The sequence below is a fragment of the Ranitomeya imitator genome, chromosome 2 (genome assembly GCF_032444005.1).
Source record: "Ranitomeya imitator isolate aRanImi1 chromosome 2, aRanImi1.pri, whole genome shotgun sequence".
Lineage (NCBI taxonomy): Eukaryota > Metazoa > Chordata > Amphibia > Anura > Dendrobatidae > Ranitomeya > Ranitomeya imitator.
Genome location: NC_091283.1, coordinates 167,455,570 through 167,482,533, shown reverse-complemented (window position 1 = coordinate 167,482,533; position 26,964 = coordinate 167,455,570). Strand labels below are relative to the sequence as shown.

The window sequence follows — 26,964 nt, the reverse complement described above, 5'->3', positions numbered from 1 at the left end:
GATTTTCTGGATTTTTTTTTCTCAGTTTGTCTCCCATAGTTGAGGTCTACCTATGATGTAAATTACAGACGCCTCTCATCTTTTTAAGTGGTGGAACTTGCACTATTGCTGACTGACTAAATACTTTTTTGCCCCACTGTATATATATATATATATATATATATATATATATATATATATATATATATATATATATATATATATATATATATATATAATACACTGCTCCAAAAAATAAAGGGAACACTGAAATCCCACATCCTAGATATCACTGGATGAAATATAAAGGGGTCTGAGTACTTTCTGTATCCAATGTATCTTATCATAATGATAACCCCTGACTTCACAAGTTTCTTATCGCTTCATGATTGCTGCTTCTGAGAAAGCTGAGTAGTAACCAATATGGCTGCAATGACGGCTCCCCCTGTGTTGTCGCCCAGCTTTCCTAGACCCCTGAATGGCAATTCTCCTGAGTCATGCAACCTACTGTCTCCTTCCCCATAATCCTGTAGAATGTAAGCCTGCAAGGGCAGAGTCCTCGCCCCTCTGTATCAGTCTGTCATTGTTAGTTTGTTTACTGTAAGTGATATCTGTAACTTGTATGTAACCCCTTCTCATGTACAGCACCCTGGAATCAATGGTGCTATATAAATAAATAATAATAATAAATCACGGGTTTGTTAGAGCTACATAAAAGACAGACCAGCCGCCATGTTAGTTGTCCCCCAGATTTCCAAGTAATATAGTGGCTAAGGCAACAACATGTCAGGAACATATGGGGGGTAAACCTTTATTTTAGTTAAAGGGATTGAGGTAAAAAAATGTGTATGGATGTAATGTCACTAGGATCACAGTTCACTATGCTCTGATACGTATATAGATAAAGCCGCAGCTCTGGAGAATGATGCAAGATGTAACTCAGGATCAGTAATATAATGTATGTGTAACAACTCTGCTGGCATCACAGCATGGCCTCACATCTCTCACACAATCTTACCCACTGCTCCAGGCCATGATGTGCTTTCTCTTTAATGCCAGCTCCATGTTCTGTGTCTCTGCTCTCTGCATGCCTCATGGCTATGTGTATAGGGGGCCGGCGCCTGAACTCTCTGGTTCTTATAGGAATCAGGTGCACCTGTCCAATCAGTTCCTGACCAATTACCAAGAGGCCTCCTGTATATAGTGCAGCTCCACCCTGTGGTCTGGGCCTGTGCAATGTGTTAGCTCAGTTAGTGTTTAGCTGCTGAGTTTGCCTGGCCTTGCTCTGAGTTACTCCCTCTGAGCTTTTCTCTGTGCTATTGCCTTGATCTTGTAGTCCGCCCTCCAGGAGGCAGAATATCCTGGTCCCTGTGTCTTTGTCCTTGTGTCTTGTTCTATTGCCTTGTCTGTACTTTGTCTTTTCTCGGTCTCCTTGTCTGTGGCTTCCTTCCCTGCTTTCTTTCCTTGTGTTTTCTGTCTGCTTACACTCCGTACTCTTGCGGCTCTGCACTCAGACCTTGCTTCGCACTCTCTGGCTTTGCTCTGTGGCTCCGCTCTTTGCGGTTCTATCTGGCTCCGCTCTTTGCGGTACTATCTGGCTCCGCCTCCTGTGTTTCTGCACTTGGCTCCATCTCTGCTCTTGGCTCCGCCTCCAGCGTCTCCGCTCTTGGCTCCGCCTCTAGCGTCTCCGCTCTTGGCTCCACCTCCAGCATCTCCGCTCTTGGCTCCGCCTCCAGCGTCTCCGCTCTTGGCTCCGCCTCCAGCGTCTCCGCTCTTGGCTCCGCCTCCAGCGTCTCCGCTCTTGGCTCCGCCTCTAGCGTCTCCGCTCTTGGCTTCGCCTCCAGCGTCTCCGCTCTTGGCTCCGCCTCCAGCGTCTCCGCTCTTGGCTCCGCCTCCAGGGTCTCCACTCTTGGCTCTGCCTTCTCCTTCTCTTCTCTTAGTTCCACCTTCTACTTGTTACTTGGTCCTCCTGTCTGAACAGGTTCCAACCTGTTTCTCATACCTGCCTGCAGACCGGTCCCTACCGGTTCTTCCTATGTTCCAGCCGTACCCGCCTGCCTACCAGAGAGCCAGCCGTGTCCGCCTGCCCGCCAGTGTCTCTGTTGTACCCGTCTGCCTGCCTGTGTCCCAGCCGTGCCCGCCTGTCAGCCAGAGTGCCAGCCGTGCCCGCTCCGTTCCTTAGTGGGATCAGCAGCCACAGCCAGACATCACCCTGGAGTGGCACCTGGTAGCTTCCTATTGCACAAGTCTGACCTCACCATCAGAGGCTCCAGCGAACACCTAGGAAGCTACTTAGTTACGCCCCTTCCAGGGAAGTTTGGTCTGTGGTCCAGTGGGGCCACACCCCCGTATGCCCGCGCCTACCAGTCTGGGCGCGCGCGTGACAGTATGTACACAGTGACTGCACCAGCAGAATTGTGAGTGCAGCTCTGGGGTATAATACAGGATGTAACTCAGGATCAGTACAGGATAAGTAATGAATGTACACAGTGACTGCACCAGCAGAATAGTGAGTGCAGCTCTGGGGTATAATACAGGATGTAACTCAGGATCAGTAATGTATGTACACAATGACTGCACCAGCAGAATATTGAGTGCAGCTCTGGAGTATAATGCAGGATGTAACTGAGGATCAGTACAGGATCAGTAATGTAATGTATGTACACAGTGACTGCACCAGCAGAATAGTGAGTGCGGCTCTGGAGTATAATACAGGATGTAACTCAGGATCAGTACAGGATAAGTAATGTATGTACACAGTGACTGCATAAGCAGAATAGTGAGTGCAGCTCTGGGGTATAATACAGGATGTAACTCAGGATCAGTAATGTAATCAGTACAGGATCAGTAATGTAATGTATGTACACAGTGACTGCACCAGCAGAATAGTGAGTGCAGCTCTGGGGTATAGTACAGGATGTAACTGAGGATCAGTACAGGATCAGTAATGTAATGTACACAGTGGCTGCACCAGCAGAATAGTGAGTGCAGCTCTGGGGTATAATACAGCATGTAACTCAGGATCAGTAATGTAATGTATGTACACAGTGATTGCACCAGCAGAATAGTGAGTGCAGCTCTGGGGTATAATACAGGATCAGTAATGTAATGTATGTACACAGTGACTGCACCTGCAGAACAGTGAGTGCAGCTCTGGAGTATAACACAATGTATGTTATATGGTTTTGGTGTTGTGAGCTCCTTTTAATAAGCTGTTTTTTCCACCAGATAAGTTATGATTTATCATGTTGTAGGGATTATGTAAAATGAAATTTGCATGTCAGTAAACATTTATGACATTTTGCTCACTTGATTTTTCCATTATCTGGACTCCTCTTAGGCCGGTTTTTGCTATAGGATCTGGAAACAAATGGAGAAGTATATGCCTGTGGTGTCCTTGTGGACATTATAAAAGGTGGGATAGAGCTGGGATGAATACTTTTACCCAAAAGTGCAGACTGAATGAAGTACCTGTGACTTCCTTGGCCTTGTGGTACTTATGGCCTCGGTGTATATACCTAACATGAGAGAAGTTTAACATTGACAAGATCCCGGTATGTTCTCTAGAACTCGGCAGGTTCCATTTTCAGTTTCTACCTGTCCACTCAAATTGCGTCTTTCCTCTAAAATAGAATGTGATCCTTATTTTTGGCTTGGGGGACCCTCTACCTCTCCAGAGTTTTCTCAATGAATATTATGTCTTCCAATTTTCATATTCTTTGTCTTACGATGATGAACCCTTTAACTCGGTAATTTCTCTTTATATTGTTGAATTCCTTAGAAATTTGAGGTTTGTCGCACAGATCCCCTCTCACTTCCTTTTTGAAATGATGGTCATAGTTTGTGAAATTTCTAACAACGGCCTCTGCTGCCTCACAGACATTAATAATGACACTCCGGGACAAATCGTGCACTAATTGGGATTCTGATGTGACCATCATGTTTGAAGCCTCGCGTCCTGGACGAACCACCAAGGCATTCTACGCACCTGTTTCTTGTCACACAATGTACTACCTCAAACAATACAGATTGGGATCCAGGAACATCTTCTTAGAGGCCTTTTGTCCTGGATAAATCCTTTTGGGCTTTGTTATTTCTTCCCTTATGGTTTTTTTATTACGGTAACTTCTGGCTTGTAAAATGACGTAACGTCCAATAAATACTGGACTCTTTGTGGCCAAATTGGAATCTAGACAGGACATCTTTTTTCAGAAGCCTTATGTCCAGATCGAACCCTTACGGCCTTAGTTTTTTTTCCTCAAGTGTTTACTAGTGTGATCCCGACCCTAGCAGAAGACTTCATCCACTAGAAGTTCATGCTCGGGACTTATAACTGTGCTCTCTATCTGGCCAAACAAGTCTACTCCACCACCCTCATTACATTACTGGTAGACAATCCCAAACCACTGCATGAAACATTCCACTCTCTCCTGAGCGCCAAAGTACAGGCCCAGTGGTGTACCGCCAATGGTGGCAGACCACGCGACTTATGGGTCCTATTAGCCAGGGGGACCATTGCCAGCGCCCACAGTGGGCCCAACCTCTGCCTGTCATCTCCATCGCGAGCAATGAGGTAGGAGGGAGCATCAGCTGACTCCTCCTGCCCCATCATTCTTCCTTAGCGTCTGGACGTGTTAGAACAGCGTGCTCGATGTACTGAGATGTGCCCCTCTTCACACTACATGCCCAGCACACCGCAGCATCAGGGGGAACGAGGAGAGATGAGAATTGGATTTACTTATTTATTTTAATCTGTGACTGGTGGCCATTAGGTGTGCATTATATTGTATGGAGGACCATGGGGGTGTATTATATTATGAGGGGTGCATTATATTGTATGGAGGACCGTGGGAGTGTAGTATATTATATGGAGGACCATGGGGTGTATTATATTATGAGGGGAGCATTATATTATATGGAGGACCATGGGGAGTTCATTATATTTTGAGAGGTGCATTATATTGTATGGAGGGCCATGGGGGGTGCATTATATTATGATGGGTGCATTATATTGTATGGAGGACCATGGGGGGTGGATTATATTGTATGAGGAGCATGGGGGTGCATTATATTGTATGGAGGCTAATGGGAGTGTAGTATATTATATGGAGGACCATGGGGGTGTATTATATTATGAGGGGAGCATTATATTATATGGAGGACCATGGGGAGTTCATTATATTTTGAGAGGTGCATTATAATGTATGGAGGACCATGGGGAGTTCATTATATTATGAGGGGTGCATTATATGGAGGGCCATGGGGGGGGGTGCATTATATTATGAGGGGTGCATTATATTGTATGGAGGACCATGGGGGTGTATTATATTATTAGGGGTGCATTATATTTTATGGAGGACCATGGGAGTGCATTATATTGTATGGAGGACCATGAGGAGTGCATTATATTGTATGGAGGACCATGGAGGTGCATTATATTGTATGGTGGACCATGGGGGGGTGCATTATATTATGAGGGGTGCATTATATTGTATGGAGGACCATGGGGGTGTATTATATTATTAGGGGTGCATTATATTATATGGAGGACCATGGGAGTGCATTATATTGTATGGAGGACCATGAGGAGTGCATTATATTGTATGGAGGACCATGGGGGTGCGTTATATTGTATGGTGGACCATGAGGGGTGCAATATATTGTATGGAGGACCATGGGAGTGCATTATATTGTATGGAGGACCATGGGGGTGCATTATATTGTATGGTGGACCATGGGGGGTGCGTTATATTGAGGGGTGCATTATATTATATGGAGGACCATGGGGGTGCATTATATTATATAGAGGACCATGAGGAGTTCAATATATCAGGGGTGCACTATATTGTATGGAGGACCAAGGGGGGATACATTATATTATATGAGGGGTGCACTATATTGTATGGAGGACTATGGGGGGTGCATTATATTATATGAGGGGTGCATTATATTGTATGGAGGACAATGGGGAGTGCATTATATCGTACGGAGGACCATGGGGGTGCATTATATTGTATGGGGATGCATTATATTGTATGGAGGACCATGGGAGTGCATTATATTGTATGGAGAACCATGGGGGGTGCATTGTATTGTATGGAGGACCATGGGGGTGCATTATATTGTATGGAGGATCATGGCGGAAGCATTATACTGTATGGAGGACCATGGGGAGAGCATTATAGTATATGGAGAACTATGGGGAGTGCATTATACTGTATGTAGGATTATGGGTGGCGTATTATACTACATGCAGGGCTATTTAGGGCCATTATAATATTTGGAGGGCTATATGGGGGCAATAATATTGTATGCAAGCAATTATATAGTGTGAAGGCTTGTGTGGGGTCCATCGTGATGTGTGGAGGCCATTATATTGTTTGGAGGGCTAGTAGGGGCTATTATATGGTGTGAGGGGTGTGGGGTCATTATATTGTATGTAGGCCCATTATACTGTATGGAGGGTTGTGTGTGGGTCACAATTGGGGGATCATATTGTGTTGGGGTCACCATACTTTATTTTGGGAGTTGAGGTGGGGTACAGTAGGGTCATTATACAATGCATCTGAGTGCTAATGTTGAGGAATTCACCATGGGGGTATCATACTGTGTTGGGGGGGGGCACTTTTTTTTTGGTATCATACTTTATGGGGGTAGTGAAAGGTAAATCTAGGACTCCCGCAGGGGTAAAATTACCTTGTAAAAGCTGCAAAGTTGTGATATATGCTCTTCTGTGACCCTGGGAATTATTTGTTAGTGGGAAGGGGGTCCAATTAGAACTTCTGCTATGGGGTCTATGAATTCTATGTACACCCCTATAAAGGCTCATGTAGCCAACATCTTACAATCTGACCAACAATTTCCTAGAAAAAAAAAAATCAACCACATCCATCAGGACATTTTCACACAATCCCCTCAGAGCCTAGATCCCCTTCTCTCCCACACCTCAAGTTTACTTTCCACTTTTTTTTTTTTAACCAATCAAATTTTTATTGTAGAAAAGCTTTACAAATATAACATAGAGAAAAACAGGGGAAGGGGGAAATATGAGGGGAATGCCACCATTGATAATTTACAGAAGTGTGGTAACAATAGTAATACCTGAGATACGCATGAGTACATTATTATAAACAGCATTAAACATAAGGCAATACTTCTAACTTGGAGGCCTAGGCAGGAGAGCGCTGGGTAATGACATCAGAGGAGAGGTAATCCAAGGGTCCCACCAGGTGAGGACCTTATTCTTTTTGGAAAGGGAGCCAGCAGTGATCAGTTCATAGCTTAAGTGTAGGTTAACTCTCGCAATTAGTTCAGTTTTGGAGGGAACTATAAGGGATTTCCAATATTTTGTGATACAGTATCTCGCTGCAATAAGGATGTTAGAGATTATAGGTTGGAGAGGTTTGGGGAAGGACAAGAGCGAAATCCCTAAAATAGCTAATGGGCCAGTTAAGTCGAGAGGAAGATGGGTGACCTCTGATAAAGTGGATTCGACCTGACGCCAAAACACTTGAAGACGCGGACAGTCCCACCAGACGTGAGCTAGGGAACCATTGGAGTTACAACCTTTCCAACACTGGGGGGAGGAAGAGAGGTAAAATTTGGCCAATTTGATAGGAGTAAGGAACCACTGGAGGTGTATTTTTTTAATTTGTTCTAGGTGTCCAATACAAGAGGAGAATTTGGATGTGTGTATCATAGCAAAATGCCAGTCATCCGGGGAAGCTGAAAATGAAAGAGCAGTCTCCCAAGAGGACATAAAAGGGAGTTTATCCGCTATGTCGTGAGACAGAAGAGCTTTGTAAATAATTGATATACCATGGGGCACCAGGGTATTTGGCCTGAAAAATCTTTGGATTGGAGTTTCTTCTGCCGGGATGGAGGTGAGCGCCCCGAATGGACTGGAGCTTTTCAAGAAGCTGCGCAATTGAAAATACTGGAAGAAGCACCTACCAGATAGAGAGTATTTGGTAGCTAGCTCCGGAAATGGGATCAAGCCATTGGAATCGTATAGCTCCCGGATCCAGAGAATCCCACACTCCCTCCAGGCAGATAAAGACAGACCATCAATAGCAGATTCAAGGGCATGGAGGGATAGGTAATGGGACAGAATTGAGAGGTGCGTGGGACAAGATTCCAACCAAATTTTTGTAGCGGAGTGCATTGATTTAAGGAAGGAGCCACGAGGAATAGAACGGAGCAAACCGAGTTCCAGCAAATTTTTAAGGGACCGGCCAGGAGCAAAATTTGATTCGATGCTAAACCACCTGAGCGAAGAGCTTCCCTCCCACCAAATGTTGAGGGGTTCTAGGAGTGCGGCTTTATGGTACGATTGAATTTGGGGGGCTCCAAGACCCCCTAGTGAGTATGGGAGTGACATTAGTGAACGCTTAATTCTATGGGGTTTACCGTTCCAAATGAATCGATCAATCAGTGATTGGAATGTTGAGATATATTTAGATGGGATAATGAGGGGGAGACATCTGAAAAGGTAAATGAGTTTAGGAAGGATTAGCATTTTACAGGTTTGAATTCTGGCCATCCAAGACAAATGAGAGTTAGAAAGTTGGTCTATCTCTTTTTTAACCTCTGAGAGGGACATGTCACAATTAACACGTACGATATTGTTGGTGTGCGTTATTTGAATACCTAAGTAGGTAAACCCGAGGGGAGACCAAATAAAAGGAAATTTAGATTGGATGTGCCGTTGGAGAGAAAGTGAGAGGAACAGAGGGAAGATTGTAGACTTGGATAAATTTAGCTTATAATATGAGGCCGCAGCGAATTGGGTAAGGATACTGGAGATCGCGTTAAGGGAGTCAAGGGGGGCAGAGCAGGTCAGGACCACGTCATACTTTCCACCTTTTGAACCTGTTACGGAAGAAGTTACCCGGCTCCTCGCTTCTTCTCACCCTACAACCTGCACCAGTAACCCTATTCCCACTCATCTCCAGTCTCTGCCCAGTTGTCAATGCCTACCTAACTAAAATATTTAATCTCTCTTTGTTTGGCTATCTTTCCCTCCATCTTCAAACACACCATCATAAACCCTTAGAAAACCATCCCTGGAACAGAAATGCTCCTCTAAATAACTACAGACCGTTCTCTAATCTTCACTTCATGTCTAAACGTATGGAAAGCTTGGTTCACTCTCGTTTAAACGTTCCGCTCTTTACATTGTACAGAAACTGCCCTCACTAAAGTCTCTAATGATTTACTAACAGCTAAATCTTATGGTCACTGCTCCCTGCTGATTCTCCTAGATCTGCAACATTTGACACACTGGATCACCAGCTCCTCCTCACCATGCAAAGAAACTGCCCTCTCTTGGTTCTCCTCCTACCTCTCTGATGGCTCCTTCACTGTATCTTTTTCCTCTAATCTTTTCCTTACTGTCGTTCCTCAAGGCTCAGTATTAGGTCTCCTCTTACTGTCGAGGTTCCTCAAGGCTCAGTATTAGGTCCTCTCCACATACTGTCGCGGTTCCTCAAGACTCAGTAATAGGTCCCTTCCTCTTACTGTCTGGGTTCCTCAAGGCTCAGTATTAGGTCTCCTCCTCTTACTGTCGGGGTTCCTCAAGGCTCAGTATTAGGTCCTCTCCACATACTGTCGGGGTTCCTCAAGACGCAGTAATAGGTCTTTTCCTCTTACTGTCGGAGTTCCTCAAGGCTCAGTAATAGGTCCCTTCCTCTTACTGTCGGGGTTCCTCAAGGCTCAGTATTAAGTCTCCTCCTCTTACTGTCGAGGTTCCTCAGGCTCAGTATTAGGTCCTCTCCTCTTACTGTCGGGGTTCCTCAAGGCTCAGTAATAGATCCCTTCCTCTTACCGTCAGGGTTCCTCAAGGCTCAGTATTAGGTCACCTCCTCTTACTCTCGGGGTTCTTCAAGGCTCAGTATTAGGTCCTCTCCACATACTGTCGGGGTTCCTCAAGGCTCAGTATTAGGTCTCCTCTTACTCTCGGGGTTCCTCAAGGCTCAGTATTAGGTCCTCTCCTCTTACTGTCGGGGTTCCTCAAGGCTCAGAAATAGGTCCCTTCCTCTTACTGTTGGGGTTCCTCAAGGCTCAGTATTAGGTCTCCTCCTCTTACTGTCGGGGTTCCTCAAGGCTCAGTATTAGGTCCTCTCCTCTTACTGTTGGGGTTCCTCAAGGCTCAGTATTAGGTCTCTTCCTCTTACTGTCAGGGTTCCTCAAGGCTCAGTCCCAGGTCCCCTCCTCTTCTTTCTAAACACCTCCCTTATTGTACAAACCTTCAGCAGATTCAGTCTTCAGTACCATCTCGATGCTGATGACACCCGATTATACACATTGTCTCCTGACATCTCCATGCATTACTACAGAATATCAGGGATTGTCTGTCCACTGTCTCTAACATCACCTGAATTTCTCCAAAATTGAACTCCTTGTGTTTCCTCCCTCCACTAACCTACCTATACCCAATATTGCCTGGGGTGGTCTTACCATAACTCCCCAGCAGCATGCTCACTGTCTTGGGGGGCCATACAGTGGGGGAAATAAGTGTTTGATCCCTTGCTGATTTTGTAAGTTTGCCCACTGACAAAGACATGAACAGTCTATGATTTTAAGGGTAGGTTAATTTTAACATTGAGAGATAGAATATCAAAAATAAAATCCAGAAAATCATATTGTATAAATCATATAAATTTACTTGCATTTTGCAGTGAGAAATAAGAATTTGATCCCTCTGGCAAACAGTACTTAATACTTGGTGGCAAAACCCTTGTTGGCAAGTACAGCAGTCAGACGTTTCTTATAGTTGAGGATGAGGTTTGCCCACATGTCAGGAGGAATTTTGGTCCACTCCTCTTTGCAGATCATCTCTAAATCATTAACATTTTGAGGCTGTCGTATGGCAACTCGGAGCTTCAACTCCCTCCATAAGTTTTCTATGGGATTAAGGTCTGGAGACTGGCTAGGCCACCCCATGACCTTAACCCCTTCAAGACCCAGCCTATTTTGACCTTAAAGACCTTGCCGTTTTTTGCAATTCTGACCAGTGTCCCTTTATGAGGTAATAACTCAGGAACGCTTCAACGGATCCTAGCGGTTCTGAGATTGTTTTTTCGTGACATATTGGGCTTCATGTTAGTGGTAAATTTAGGTCAATAAATTCTGCATTTATTTGTGATAAACACGGAAATTTGGCGAAAATTTTGAAAATTTCGCAATTTTCACATTTTGAATTTTTATTCTGTTAAACCAGAGAGATATGTGACACAAAATAGTTAATAAATAACATTTCCCACATGTTTACTTTACATCAGCACAATTTTGGAAACAAAATTTTTTTTTGTTAGGAAGTTATAAGGGTTAAAATTCGACCAGCGATTTGTCATTTTTACAACGAAATTTACAAAACCATTTTTTTTAGGGACCACCTCACATTTGAAGTCAGTTTGAGGGGTCTATATGGCTGAAAATACCCAAAAGTGACACCATTCTAAAAACTGCACCCCTCAAGGTACTCAAAACCACATTCAAGAAGTTTATTAACCCTTCAGGTGCTTCACAGCAGCAGAAGCAACATGGAAGGAAAAAATGAACATTTAACTTTTTAGTCACAAAAATTATCTTTTAGCAACAATTTTTTTATTTTCCCAATGGTAAAAGGAGAAACTGAACCACGAAAGTTGTTGTCCAATTTGTCCTGAGTACGCTGATACCTCATATGTGGGGGTAAACCACTGTTTTGGCGCACGGCAGGGCTTGGAAGGGAAGGAGCGCCATTTGACTTTTTGAATCAAAAATTGGCTCCACTCTTTAGCGGACACCATGTCACGTTTGGAGAGCCCCCGTGTGCCTAAAAATTGGAGCTCCCCCACAAGTGACCCCATTTTGGAAACTAGACGCCCCAAGGAACTTATCTAGATGCATAGTGAGCACTTTGAACCCCCAGGTGCTTCACAAATTGATCCGTAAAAATGAAAAAGTACTTTTTTTTCACAAAAAAATTCTTTTAGCCTCAATTTTTTCATTTTCACATGGGCAACAGGATAAAATGGATCCTAAAATGTGTTGGGCAATTTCTCCTGAGTACACCAATACCTCACATGTGGAGGTAAACCACTGTTTGGGCACATGGTAAGGCTCGGAAGGGAAGGAGCGCCATTTGACTTTTTGAATGAAAAATTATTTCCATCGTTAGCGGACACCATGTCGCGTTTGGATAGCTCCTGTGTGCCTAAACATTGGCGCTCCCCCACAAGTGACCCCATTTTGGAAACTAGACCCCCCAAGGAACTAATTTAGATGCCTAGTGAGCACTTTAAACCCTCAGGTGCTTCACAAATTGATCTGTAAAAATGAAAAAGTACTTTTTTTTCACAAAAAAATTCTTTTCGCCTCAATTTTTTCATTTTCACATGGGCAGTAGGATAAAATGGATCATAAAATTTGTTGGGCAATTTCTCCCGAGTACGCCGATACCTCATATGTGGGGGTAAACCACTGTTTGGGCACTCGGCAGGGCTCGGAAGAGAAGGCGCGCCATTTGACTTTTTGAATGGAAAATTAGCTCCAATTGTTAGCGGACACCATGTCGCGTTTGGAGAGCCCCTGTGTGCCTAAACATTGGAGCTCCCGCACAAGTGACCCCATTTTGGAAACTAGACCCCCCAAGGAACTTATCTAGATGCATATTGAGCACTTTAAACCCCCAGGTGCTTCACAGAAGTTTATAACGCAGAGCCATGAAAATAAAAAATAATTTTTCTTTCCTCAAAAATGATTTTTTAGCCTGGAATTTCCTATTTTGCCAAGGATAATAGGAGAAATTGGACCCCAAATATTGTTGTCCAGTTTGTCCTGAGTACGCTGATACCCCATATGTGGGGGTAAACCACTGTTTGGGCGCACGGCAGGGCTCGGAAGGGATGGCACGCCATTTGGCTTTTTAAATGGAAAATTAGCTCCAATCATTAGCGGACACCATGTCACGTTTGGAGAGCCCCTGTGTGCCTAAACATTGGAGATCCCCCAGAAATGACACCATTTTAGAAACTAGACCCCCAAAGGAACTAATCTAGATGTGTGGTGAGGACTTTGAACCCCCAAGTGCTTCACAGAAGTTTATAACGCAGAGCCATGAAAAAAAAAAAAAAAATTATTTTCTCAAAAATGATCTTTTAGCCTGCAATTTTTTATTTTCCCAAGGGTAACAGGAGAAATTTGACCCCAAAAGTTGTTGTCCAGTTTCTCCTGAGTACGCTGATACCCCATATGTGGGGGTAAATCACTGTTTGGGCACATGCCGGGGCTCGGAAGTGAAGTAGTGACGTTTTGAAATGCAGACTTTGATGGAATGCTCTGTGGGCGTCACGTTGCGTTTGCAGAGCCCCTGATGTGGCTTAACAGTAGAAACCCCCCACAAGTGACCCCATTTTGGAAACTAGACCCCCAAAGGAACTTATCTAGATGTGTGGTGAGCACTTTGAACCCCCAAGTGCTTCATAGAAGTTTATAATGCAGAGCCGTGAAAATAATAAATACGTTTTCTTTCCTCAAAAATAATTATTTAGCCCAGAGTTTTTTATTTTTCCCAAGGGTAACAGGAGAAATTTGACCCCAATATTTGTTGTCCAGTTTCTCCTGAGTACGGTGATACCCCATATGTGGGGGTAAACTACTGTTTGGGCACATGCCGGGGCTTGGAATTGAAGTAGTGACGTTTTGAAATGCAGACTTTGATGGAATGCTCTGCGGGCGTCACGTTGCGTTTGCAGAGCCCCTGATGTGCCTAAACAGTAGAAACCCCCCACAAGTGACCCCATTTTGGAAACTAGACCCTGAAAGGAACTTATCTAGATGTGTGGTGAGCACTTTGAACCCCCAAGTGCTTCATAGAAGTTTATAATGCAGAGCCGTGAAAATAATAAATACGTTTTCTTTCCTCAAAAATAATTATTTAGCCCAGAATTTTTTATTTTCCCAAGGGTTACAGGAGAAATTGGACCCCAAAAGTTGTTGTCCAGTTTCTCCTGAGTACGCTGATACCCCATATGTGGGGGTAAACCACTGTTTGGGCACACGTCGGGGCTCAGAAGGGAAGTAGTGACTTTTGAAATGCAGACTTTGATGGAATGGTCTGCGGGTGTCACGTTGCGTTTGCAGAGCCCCTGGTGTGCCTAAACAGTAGAAACCCCCCACAAGTGACCCCATTTTAGAAACTAGACCCCCCAAGGAACTTATCTAGATATGTGGTGAGCACTTTGAACCCCCAAGTGCTTCACAGACGTTTACAACACAGATCCGTGAAAATAAAAAATCATTTTTCTTTCCTCAAAAATTATGTTTTAGCAAGCATTTTTTTAGATTCACAAGGGTAACAGGAGAAATTGGACCCCAGTAATTGTTGCGCAGTTTGTCCTGAGTATGCTGGTACCCCATATGTGGGGGTAAACCACTGTTTGGGCACACGTCAGGGCTCGGAAGTGAGGGAGCACCATTTGACTTTTTGAATACGAGATTGGCTGGAATCAATGGTGGCGCCATGTTGCGTTTGGAGACCCCTGATGTGCCTAAACAGTGGTAACCCCTCAATTCTAACTCCAACACTAACCCCAACACACCCCTAACCCTAATCCCAACTGTAGCCATAATCCTAATCACAACCCTAACCCCAACACACCCCTAACCACAACACTAATTCCAACCCTAACCCTAAGGCTATGTGCCCACGTTGCGGATTCGTGTGAGATATTTCCGCACCATTTTTGAAAAATCTGCGGGTAAAAGGCACTGTGTTTTACCTGCGGATTTTCCGCGGATTTCCAGTGTTTTTTGTGCGGATTTCACCTGCGGATTCCTATTGAGGAACAGGTGTAAAACGCTGCGGAATCCGCACAAAGAATTCACATGCTGCGGAAAATACAACGCAGCGTTCCCGCGCGGTATTTTCCGCATCACGGGCACAGCGGATTTGGTTTTTCATATGTTTACATGGTACTGTAAACCTGATGGAACACTGCTGCGAATCCGCAGCCAAATCCGCACCGTGTGCACATAGCCTAATTCTAAAGGTATGTGCACACGCTGCGGAAAACGCTGCGGATCCGCAGCAGTTTCCCATGAGTGTACAGTTCAATGTAAACCTATGGGAAACAAAAATCGCTGTACACATGCTGCGGAAAAACTGCACGGAAACGCAGCGGTTTACATTCCGCAGCATGTCACTTCTTTGTGCGGATTCCGCAGCGGTTTTACAACTGCTCCAATAGAAAATCGCAATTGTAAAACCGCAGTGAAATGCGCAGAAAAAAACGCGGTAAATCCGCCATAAATCCGCAGCGGTTTAGCACTGCGGATTTATCAAATCCGCAGCGGAAAAATCCGCAGAGGACCAGAATACGTGTGCACATTCCTAACCCTAACCCTACCCCTAACCCTACCCCTAACCCTAGCCCTAACCCTAACCCTACCCCTAACCCTACCCCTACCCCTAACCCTACCCCTACCCCTAACCCTACCCCTAACCCTAACCCTATTCTAACATTAGTGGAAAAAAAAAAATTTCTTTATTTTTTTATTGTCCCTACCTATGGGGGTGACAAAGGGGGGGGTCATTTATTATTTTTTTTATTTTGATCACTGAGATAGATTATATCTCAGTGATCAAAATGCACTTTGGAACGAATCTGCCGGCCGGCAGATTCGGCGGGCGCACTGCACATGCGCCCGCCATTTTGGAAGATGGCGGCGCCCGGGAGAAGACGGACGGGACCACGGCTGGATCGGTAAGTATGATAGGGTGGGGGGGGACCACGGGGGGGGGGATCGGAGCACGGGGGGGGGGGATCGGAGCACGGGGGGGGGGAAATCGGAGCGCGGGAGGGGTGGAACGGAGCGCGGGGGGCGTGGAACGGAGCACGGGGGGGCTGGAATGGAGCACGGGGGGGTGGAACGGAGCACGGGGGGGGGTGGATCGGAGTGCAGGGGGGGTGATTGGAGCACGGGGGGGTGATTGGAGCACGGGGGGAGCGGACACGAGCACGGGGGGGAGCGGAGCACAGGGCGGAGGGGAGCCGGAGCAGTGTACCGGCCAGATCGGGGGGGTGGGGGGGCGATCGGAGGGGTGGGGTGGGGGCACACTAGTATTTCCAGCCATGGCCGATGATATTTCAGCATCGGCCATGGCTGGATTGTAATATTTCACCCGTTATAATGGGTGAAATATTACAAATCGCTCTGATTGGCAGTTTCACTTTCAACAGCCAATCAGAGCGATCGTAGCCACGAGGGGGTGAAGCCACCCCCCCTGGGCTAAACTACCACTCCCCCTGTCCCTGCAGATCGGGTGAAATGGGAGTTAACCCTTTCACCCGATCTGCAGGGACGCGATCTTTCCATGACGCCGCATAGGCGTCATGGGTCGGATTGGCACCGACTTTCATGACGCCTACGTGGCGTCAAAGGTCGGGAAGGGGTTAATGTGCCTCTTTTTGAGCCACTCCTTTGTTGCCTTGGATGTATGTTTTGGGTCATTGTCTTGCTGGAAGACACAGCCACGACCCATTTTTAATGTCCTGGTGGAGGGAAGTAGGTTGTCACTCAGGATTTTACGATCCAAGACTCCATTTATTCTCCCATTGATGCGGTGAAGTAGTCATGTGCCCTTAGCAGAGAAACACCCCCTAAACATAATGTTTCCACCTCCATGCTTGACAGTGGGTACGGTGATCTTTGGGTCATAGGCAGCATTTCTCTTCCTCCAAACATGGCGAGTTGAGTTATTGCGAAAGAGCTCAATTTTTGTCTCATCTTACAACAGTACCGTCTCCCAATCACTCACAGAATCATCCAGGTGTTCATTGGCAAACTTCAGATGGGCCTGCACATGTGCTTTCCTGAGCAGGGGGACCTTGCGGGCACTGCAGCATTATAAACCTTTATGGCGTAATGTGTTACCAATGGTTTTCTTGGTGACTGTGGTCCCAGCTGCCTTGAGATCATTAACAAGTTCCCCCGTGTAGTTTTAGGCTAATCTCTCACCTTCCTCATGATCAAGGATACAACATGAGGTGAGATTTTGCATGGTGCCCTAGATCGATGTCGATTGACAGTCATTTTGTATTTCTTCCATTTTCTTACTATTGCATCAACAGTTGTCTCCTTCTCACCCAGTGTCTTACTTATGGTTTTGTAGCCCATTCCAGCTTTGTGCAGGTCTATGATCTTGTCCCTGACATCCTTATAAAGCTCTTTGGTCTTGCCCATGTTGTAGAGGTTAGAGTCTGACTGATTAATTGAGTCTGTGGACAGGAGTCTTTTATAAAGGTGACTATGTAAGACAGCTGTCTTTATTGCAGATAACTACTTGATTACGAGCGTCTAACTGGTCTGGAGGAGCCAGAACTCTTAATGGTTGGTAGGGGATCAAATACTTTCCCCCACTGTATGTGACACAGAACTTTCCCTTATTCTCTATATGTGGTCATTCTCTCATGTCATATGCATTTACAAATATTTCTAGAATTCAACCTTTTCTCTCCTTTGAACCCTCTTACTGTCGCTTTTTTTTCATTTTACTTCTCCTCCCTCACCTCAGTTTATGATCGTACCTGTGCTCTACGGTTCGCAACTGATCTAAGACTAACAACCTCCATAATCCAAACCTCGAACCTCCGTCTCCAAGACTTCTCTCATGCTGCGCCAGTTTTCTGGAATGCGCTAACCCGGACGATCCGACTAATACCTAGAGCCTGCATTTTTTAGTGCGCTTTAAAAACATCTCTTTAGACAGATTAACACAAAAGTGTCCACTTAACCAAAGGGAATGGTGCTTCACTTCAATTATAGCAACACTAGTTGGTGGCTCGATTCTAACGTATCGGGTGTTCTAGAATATGTATGTATGTATATAGCAGCCACATAGTATATAGCAAAGGCCACGTAGTATATAGCAAATACTATGTGGCCTGTGCTATATACTATGTGGCTGCTATATACATACATATTGTAGAATACCCGATGCGTTAATACAGGCCACGCAGTATATAACAGTGGCCATGCAGTATATAACACAGCCCACATACTATATAACACAACCCACGCAATATATAACACAGGTGACGTAGTATATAACACAGGCCATGCAGTATATAACACAGGGCACGCAGTATATAACACAGGCCACGCAGTATATAACACAGCCCACGTACTATATGACACAGCCCACGCAGTATATAGCAGCCACGCAGTATATAACACAGGCAACACAGTATATAACACAGGGCACGTAGTATATAGCACAGCCCACGTAACATATAACACAGGGCACGTAGTATATAGCACAGCCCACGGAGTATGTCATACAGCCCACGGAGTATATAACACTGTCCTTGTATATAGCAGCCACGCGGTATATAACCCAGTCCACGTAGTATTTAGCAGTGTGGGCACCATATCCCTGTTAAAAAAAAAATAACTAAAATAAAAAATAGTTATATACTCACCCCCTAGGATCCAGCGAAACTCTGGCGATGCGCGCGCGGTTGCCGCCATCTTCCATTCCCAGGATGCATTGCGAAATTACCCAGATGACTTAGCGGTCTTGCGGGACCACTAAGTCTTCTGGGTAATTTTGCATTGCATCTCTGGGAACGGGAGATGGCGGCCAGCGCGAGCGCATCGTCGGACGACGGAAGGTGAGATTAGCAGGTTTCTTTTTTTTTTTTTTTTCTTTTTTTAACATGACATCTTTTTACTATTGATGCTGCATAGGCAGCATCAATAGTAAAAAAGTTGGGGAGACACAGGGTTAATAGCAGCGGTAACGGAGTGCGGTACCCGCAGCCAGTTACCGCTGCCATTAACCCTGTGTGAGCGGTGACTGGAGGGGATTATGGAGCGGGCGCCGGGCACTGACTGCAAGGGAGTAGGGAGGGACTAATCAGACTGTGCCCGCCGCTGATTGGTCGCGGCAGCCATGACAGGCAGCTGCCGAGACCAATCAGCGACGCAGGATTTCCGTTATGGAAGTTGCCGACAGAGAGAAGGAAGTGCCCCTTAGACAATTATATATATAGATATTCTGGTACCTAATATAACCAGAAATTCTGAAGAGATCCATAATATTAAAATTAATATAACTTTATTAGTAATTTTTCTTAAAAAATAAATACAACAACACAATATTATTTTTGTCAAATTCTCATGGAACATGTACCCAGGATCCCGATTGGTTGTTCTAGACCGCCCCATATGTTAGCGCCTCTCCAGCCATCCGACAAACCCCCCCTTACAGAGAGGACGGAAGCGCACCAGGAATAATGCCCCCTAATCTGCGCGTACATCTGGTACTCGGTGCAACGGACATATGACGTGAAGACTGACCAGTATTTTGACACCGCTGTTGAGATCTCCAGCTGATAAGTTCATTAAGGAAACGAGATCTGACTTCCTGTAACGGAACAAGGTTTGTTTTTATCGTACTTTTCGAAAAAAAAAAAACCCTTGTACTATTGGTTTAACGCATTAGTCACTGACTAATCCCCAGCGCAGTGCGGATAGACCAAAGCGATGTCTAATACGGATCATTAGATGTGTGTTAGGGTCCTCCTTAAAGGGGCGTTTCCACCTAAGGAAGATATTACCCATAAACAATGTAACCATTCCTCAGTTTTAGCTGTTCGAGGCAAAGCTAGGTGATGATTTGGCCGCCCCAACATTAGTTATCACTGATCTGCTTGGTCAGGAGATTATATAGCCCAATATTATCGCCGATCTGCATAGTGGGCGATAGCTACATAACTAGGTACATTTACTGTTCAGGAGCCTGGGAAAGCTGGTTGGCACCCACTGAATAATAGAGACTTCGTTTTTTTAATAAATGGTCATTATCGGGTGCCATCTAGACTAATGTCCATGCGGGCAGTGTAATGGTGCCCATTAGTGGTTGGAACCCTCATCGTGGAGGAGGCCAAAACAACTCCATGTAGTGACAGGTCCTCTAAACTCCTGCAGGGCTCACCCTTCAGTACCTTGGACAGCGGGCATAAAAGGAGATCAAGCACAAGCCCTATAAAGGGATCCTTTACCACTAAGCCCCCAGATATTAATACAAGGAGACCCCAAAATGAGGAGAAAGGTTAGGACGAGCCCACCCTGATGTGTGCAATGCACAAGTGAAAATATCTCCGAGCATTGGCCTGTAGTTATATACTTGTCCACAGGAGGGCAGTATTGTAATGATATTTCTCATATAGGGCAGTATTATACTGCCATGTGGTGCTGGGGTAGTAGAGAATCATTTGGATTTGGGACATTATTGCATAGGGATTATCGTTTCTAAGCCCACAAATATGTGTAGAGCAGTTGTCACTTTCTTTACCCGACTCCTTTTTAGCAGCTCCTGCAAAGTCCATATATCAGCAGGGGGTGACACTGAGCAAAGGAGGAAGCCTTGGTCATCTCAGTTAATAGCAATAAAATGAATGATGGTCACTATATATTGTACATTAATTGTACCTGTGTTGTAATGTATGCCAGGTGCCCAGTAATGGAATTCACATCTCTATCCGGGAGTCAGGAGCCGATACCCCAATACTCAGACAATGCCCTTACCCAAAGCCCTGAGGAGTCTGACTACTTCTACACCCTGGGCAGTGACAATAGCCCATCTCAATATGGCGGACCTTTGTCCAGTCGCGAAGTGACAGCTTTCCGTCATTCTTCAGGTGCGTAATGCAAGTTAGATACAATTTAATTTATCTTACTTGCATGTAGAAGTAGTATTATAGTAGTTATATTCTTGTACATAGGGGGCAGTATTATAGTAGTTATATTCTTGTACATAGGAGGCAGTATTATAGTAGTTATATTCTTGTACATAGGAACAGTAATATAGTAGTTATATTCTTGTACATAGGAGCAGTATTATAGTAGTTATATTCTTGTACATAGGAGCAGTATTATAGTAGTTATATTCTTGTACATAGGAGCACTATTATAGTAGTTATATTCTTGTACATAGGAGCACTATTATAGTAGTTATATTCTTGTACATAGGAGCACTATTATAGTAGTTATATTCTTGCACATAGGAGCAGTATTATAGTAGTTATATTCTTGTACATAGGGGGCAGTATTATAGTAGTTATATTCTTGTACATAGGGGGCAGTATTATAGTAGTTATATTCTTGTACATAGGAACAGTAATATAGTAGTTATATTCTTGTACATAGGAGCAGTATTATAGTAGTTATATTCTTGTACATAGGAGCAGTATTATAGTAGTTATATTCTTGTACATAGGAGCACTATTATAGTAGTTATATTCTTGTACATAGGAGCACTATTATAGTAGTTATATTCTTGTACATAGGAGCACTATTATAGTAGTTATATTCTTGCACATAGGAGCAGTATTATAGTAGTTATATTCTTGTACATAGGGGAAGTATTATAGTAGTTATATTCTTGTACATATGGGCAGTATTATAGTAGGTATATTCTAGTACATAGTAACAGTATTACAGTAGCTATATTCTTGTAGATAGGGGCAGTATTATAGTAGTTATATTCTTGTACATAGGAGCAGTATTATAGCAGTTATATTCTTGTACATAGGAGCAGTATTATAGTAGTTACAGTACAGACCAAAAGTTTGGACACACCTTCCCATTTAAAGATTTTTCTGTATTTTCATGACTATGAAAATCGTACATTCACACTGAAGGCATCAAAACTATGAATTAACACATGTGGAATTATATACTTAATAAAAAAAGTGTGAAACAACTGAAATTATGTCTTATATTCTAGGTTCTTCAAAGTAGCCACCTTTTGCTCTGAAGACTGCTTTGCACACTCTTGGCATTCTCTTGATGACCTTCAAGAGGTAGTCACCGGAAATGGTTTTCACTTCACAGGTGTGCCCTGTCAGGTTTAATAAGTGGGATTTCTTGCCTTATAAATGGAGTTGGGACCATCAGTTGTGTTGTGCAGAAGTCTGGTGGATACACAGCTGACAGTCCTACTAAATAGACTGTTACAATTTGTATTATGGCAAGAAAAAAGCAGCAAAGTAAAGAAAAACGAGTGGCTATCATTACTTTAAGAAATGAAGGTCAGTCAGTCCGAAAAATTGGGAAAACATTGAAAGTGTCCCCAAGTGCAGGGGCAAAAACCATCAAGCGCTACAAAGAAACTGGCTCACATGAGGACCGCCCCAGGAAAGGAAGACCAAGAGTCACCTCTGCTTCTGAGGATGTTTATCTGAGTCACCAGCCTCAGAAATCGCAGGTTAACAGCAGCTCAGATTAGAGACCAGGTCAATGCCACACAGAGTTCTAGCAGCAGACACATCTCTACAACAACTGTTAAGAGGAGACCTTGTGCAGCAGGCCTTCATGGTAAAATAGCTGCTAGAAAACCACTGCTAAGGACAGGCAACAAGCAGAAGAGACTTGCTTGGGATAAAGAACACAAGGAATGGACATTAGACCTGTGGAAATCTGTGTTTTGGTCTGATGAGTCCAAATTTTAGATCTTTGTTTCCAACCACCGTGTCTTTGTGCGACACAGAAAAGGTGAATGGATGGATTCTACATGCCTGGTTCCCACCGTGAAGCATGGAGGAGGAGGTGTGATAGTGTGGGGGTGCTTTGCCGGTGACACTGTTGGGGATTTATTCAAAATTGAAGGCATACTGGACCAGCATGGCTACCACAGCATCTTGCAGCGGCATGCTATTCCATCCGGTTTGCGTTTAGTTGGACCATCATTTATTTTTCAACAGGACAATGACCCCAAACACACCTCCAGGTTGTGTAAGGCTAGGTTCAGATTGCGTTAGGGCAATCCGTTTAGCGCTAAGCGCTAGCGGATTGCGCTAACGCAATGTCTTTTTCGGGGTCGCGTTTAACGTCCCCCGCTCTCGCAGATCTCCGATCTGCGAGAGCGGGGAACAGACCTCGGGCGCGCCGCGGACACTGCAAGCAGCATCCGAGGCGCGTCACAAAACACCGGCACATCGCTAGCGCGTGCCGAAAATGGCACGCGCTAGCGATGCGCATTCCCATTGCTGCCAATGGGCGCGCTAACGGACGCGTTGCACGGCGTTAATTTCGCCGTGCAACGCTGCTCGTTAGCGCGGTCCCATTAATGCAATCTGAACCTAGCCTTAGGGCTATTTGACCAAGAAGGAGAGTGATGGGGTGCTATGCCAGATGACCTGGCCTTCACAGTCACCAGACCTGAACCCAATCGAGATGGTTTGGGGTGAGCTGGACCGCAGAGTGAAGGGAAAAGGGCCAACAAGTGCTAAGCATCTCTGGGAACTCCTTCAAGATTGTTGGAAGACCATTTCTGGGGACTACCTCTTGAACCTCATCAAGAGAATGCCAAGAGTGTGCAAAGCAGTCATCAAAGCAAAAGGTGGCTACTTTGAAGAACCTAGAATATAAGACATATTTTCAGTTGTTTCACACTTTTTTGTTACGTATATAATTCCACATGTGTTAATTCATAGTTTTGATGCCTTCAGTGTGAATTTATAATTTTCATAGTCATGAAAATACAGAAAAATCTTTAAATGAGAAGGTGTGTCCAAACTTTTGGTCTGTACTGTATATTCTTGTACATACGAGGCAGTATTATAGTAGTGATATTCTTGTACATAGGGACAGTATTATGGTAGTTATATTCTTGTACATAGGAGCAGTATTATCGTAGTTATATTCTTGTACATAGGGGCAGTATTATAGTAGTTATATTCTTGTACATAGGGGCAGTATTATAGTAGTTATATTCTTGTACATAGGAGCAGTATTATAGCAGTTATATTCTTGTACATAGGGGACAGTATTATAGTAGTTATATTCGTGTAGATTGAGGGCAGTATTATGAAACAGGAGACTATCAAACATGAAAAATGCAGTACAAATGTGGAACAATAATTCTGCATTTACACTTACGATTGCTTCTATTTTGCAGTTCTCCATACCTTTCCTCCTCACTGGGCAGACAGTAGTCCTGGATTTCCACAAAGCCTGACCACCTATGGAAGACCTTCCAGTACAGTACCTCTGTTCACATCGGGTGCTTCACCTTTAGGACCCCTTACCTCTCCCCCGCTATATTCTCCTGTCCCACTGCTTCTGGGTCCTGCACCATCAGCTGAATGTGATGGGAGTCCTAAATTTTTAGAGACCTTAAAGACAGAAAGGATGAGCCCATTGACCGGTGACCTCGTGTCCTTGGACTCACGTAGTCCGAACAGCCAGGTGATGGCCCAGATGGGATATCTCGGCTCACCGCAGGACTTCAGTAACAGTCTCTTCCAGCCATCAGGTATCTCTCAGCCTTCAGTGTTTGGGTGCAAGCACTAAATAATTAGATTGGTGTTGGGTTTTGCTGAGGTCTAGATTTTCATATCTTATGCCTTGTTCCCCATATATCCCCCAGAGGATCGTGAATGTGTGAACTGTGGGGCCACGGTGACCCCGCTGTGGAGGCGAGATATCAGCGGCCACTATCTGTGTAATGCCTGCGGCCTCTACCACAAGATGAACGGGCAGAATCGTCCTCTGATCCGACCAAAGAAACGTCTGGTAAGGAACATGGTGGTATGATGTAAGGAGGGGAAGACCAAGGCATGATGGGTCCTAGGGTTCATTGTTAGTACTGTCCCTCAAGGGCTTAAACGTCACCTGGATGTCAGTCATCTGTGGTTTTTCTCAAGACTCTGTTGTCTGTTGGAGCAGTGATGACATTTGTGGTGAAGAACAATTATTCTCAGTAATACTTGCAAAATATCCCAAAAGTTTCTCCAGCCATCTTCATCTTAACTTTACTTGACAGATCGTCAGCAAGAGGGCCGGGACCCAATGTAGCAACTGTCATACGAGCACCACCACGCTATGGAGGAGGAACACAAACGGGGACCCCGTGTGCAACGCCTGCGGATTATACTACAAGCTCCACAATGTAAGAGCCGGATGTACATACTCTAAGGCTGGGGGGCAACCAGTGCAGCCACCGCCAGACCTCCCAAGGGGTTGTCACCAAGCCGGTAAACACTTGCCATTCCGAGGGCAAAGACAGGGCAGGAGAGGACGCCTCTTTATTTCTCTTTCTCCATCAATTATTGACCCCTGTAACCTCTGCACGTGCATTTATTATATTTTTAAAGAAAATTCTGATGTCATTATATTCTGCTTTTTAAACTTTTGTATTCTGGTTTTTGCTGCAATTAAAAGAAACGTGCAAAGCGCAATATGGTCTTACCCCAGTATGAGGGCTAGAAGGATGGGGATGATATGCTCACCTTGAGAGGTGGTGTGTGACAAGAATCCACTTTTAATTAACCATTTTGTCTTCGATCTTGGACTTGGCAGCGCATTTGGAATCCACTGTTCCTGTTTTTGCTGAAATTAGACATATAACAATGAATAACTACTATAATAATAATTATAATTATTATTATTATTATTATTATTTTGTTCAGCTATTTTCATTATTAGAATTTTTTGTTCCATGTAATTAATTTTTTACCCTGACCCTGATCTTGGCCCCTGCCCTACCTAGGGTTAGAAGAAGTGTAATAACGTAACAGCAGCTCCTACTGTTGCGAGTGCACGTGATCATACCGTCTGCATTCATTAGCTGCTCAGTTTCTTCCATTGCTCGCTGCTTATGCAGAACACGCAGCATTGTAGAGGAGTTGGTCATTGGCTGCTGAGCTCTGCATAGGCAGCAACTAGAGATAACAAGGCTCACTTCTTTCTACTTGGGCAGCGACCGAGATGACAAAGCTCTATGCAGAGGACAACCTCCTGTTGACTGCCTCGCTCTGCATGGGCATTTGACTTTGGTACCCTATGCCTATCCCACTTTTATGTCACAGCTGAATCTAGTCCTACAACTACTAATTATTGCCTAATTTCCCAGGTAAACCGCCCCTTAACCATGAAGAAGGAGGGGATCCAAACACGTAACCGGAAAGTGAGCAGCAAGTCCAAGAAGAAGAAGCAGCAAACCCCCGATGGTCTCTACGACCCTCTGAAGAACGTGCCGGAGGATCAAGCCATGTATCAATTTGGACCCATCCTTCTACCCGGCCAGATTCCTTCTATGGGACACTTAATGCCCTGCTCGCCCTCTCCTCATCACCTGATTGCGCCCCCGAGGATTCCTCGCTCACCGCCGCACATCACGTATAGACCTCACATGTTACCGGGAGTCTCATCTGCTCTCAGCTAGAACTCTCCTACAGCTTCCACCCCGACCCTACAAGGATGAGCCGAGTCCATTGGGCTTCTTGATCATTCACGATTTTTTGGAAACGGCTCCACCCATGACCTCTCCCCATACAGACATGTTCTCTTCACTCCCCTCTACCTCGTCCCCCAGAGCCAGCAGGAGACAAGACCTTGTACAATATTCTCTGCATTTGTATTTTTTGAACAGAATTTTATAAAAGGATTTTGTATCGGGCGATATAATGATGATGTGTGAGCCCTGTGTACAGGGCGGGCAGACGCACCCAGTCCTGAGGGTCAGGGACCGTCCCAGGTTGTTAGGACTAATCCTAGGCTTATTTCAATAAACAATGTCTCCTGTGACGTCTCCGCCTGTAATAATGGGGTCTGTGCTCATCAGAGAATATCACACAGGACAGGGTTAGGCCTCTTTCACACTTCCGTCATTTGCAATCCGCCGCAATCCGTCGTTTAGGGCAAAAAACGGATCCTGCAAATGTGCTCGCAGGATGCGTTTTTTGCCCATAAACTTGTATTAGTGATGGATCGCAACGGATTGCCACACGTCGCATCCGTCGTGCGACGGATCCGTCGTGTTTTGGCGGACCGTCGTCACAAAAAACGTTCAATGTAACTTTTTTTGTGCGTCGCGTCCGCCACTTTCGACAGCGTATGCGCGGCTGAAACTCCGCCCCCTCCTCCCCATACTGCAGAATGGGCAGCGGATGCATTGAAAAACTGCATCCGCTGCCCACGTCTTGGAAAGAA

At 44.8% G+C, this 26,964-nt stretch overlaps 1 protein-coding gene across 1 annotated transcript in view; it reads left to right on the top strand.

The window, feature by feature from the left end:
* GATA1 (GATA binding protein 1) overlaps nucleotides 1-26,558 on the top strand; it is a 32,857-nt gene extending 6,299 nt beyond the window's left edge. The window contains exons 2-6 of the mRNA XM_069747846.1: nucleotides 20,482-20,669; nucleotides 23,930-24,286; nucleotides 24,401-24,546; nucleotides 24,797-24,922; nucleotides 25,886-26,558. Coding sequence (XP_069603947.1) covers nucleotides 20,492-20,669; nucleotides 23,930-24,286; nucleotides 24,401-24,546; nucleotides 24,797-24,922; nucleotides 25,886-26,197 — 1,119 coding nt within the window. The 5' untranslated portion in view covers nucleotides 20,482-20,491 and the 3' untranslated portion in view covers nucleotides 26,198-26,558. The remainder of the gene's footprint in view (nucleotides 1-20,481; nucleotides 20,670-23,929; nucleotides 24,287-24,400; nucleotides 24,547-24,796; nucleotides 24,923-25,885) is intronic.
* Nucleotides 26,559-26,964: the final 406 nt, after the last annotated feature.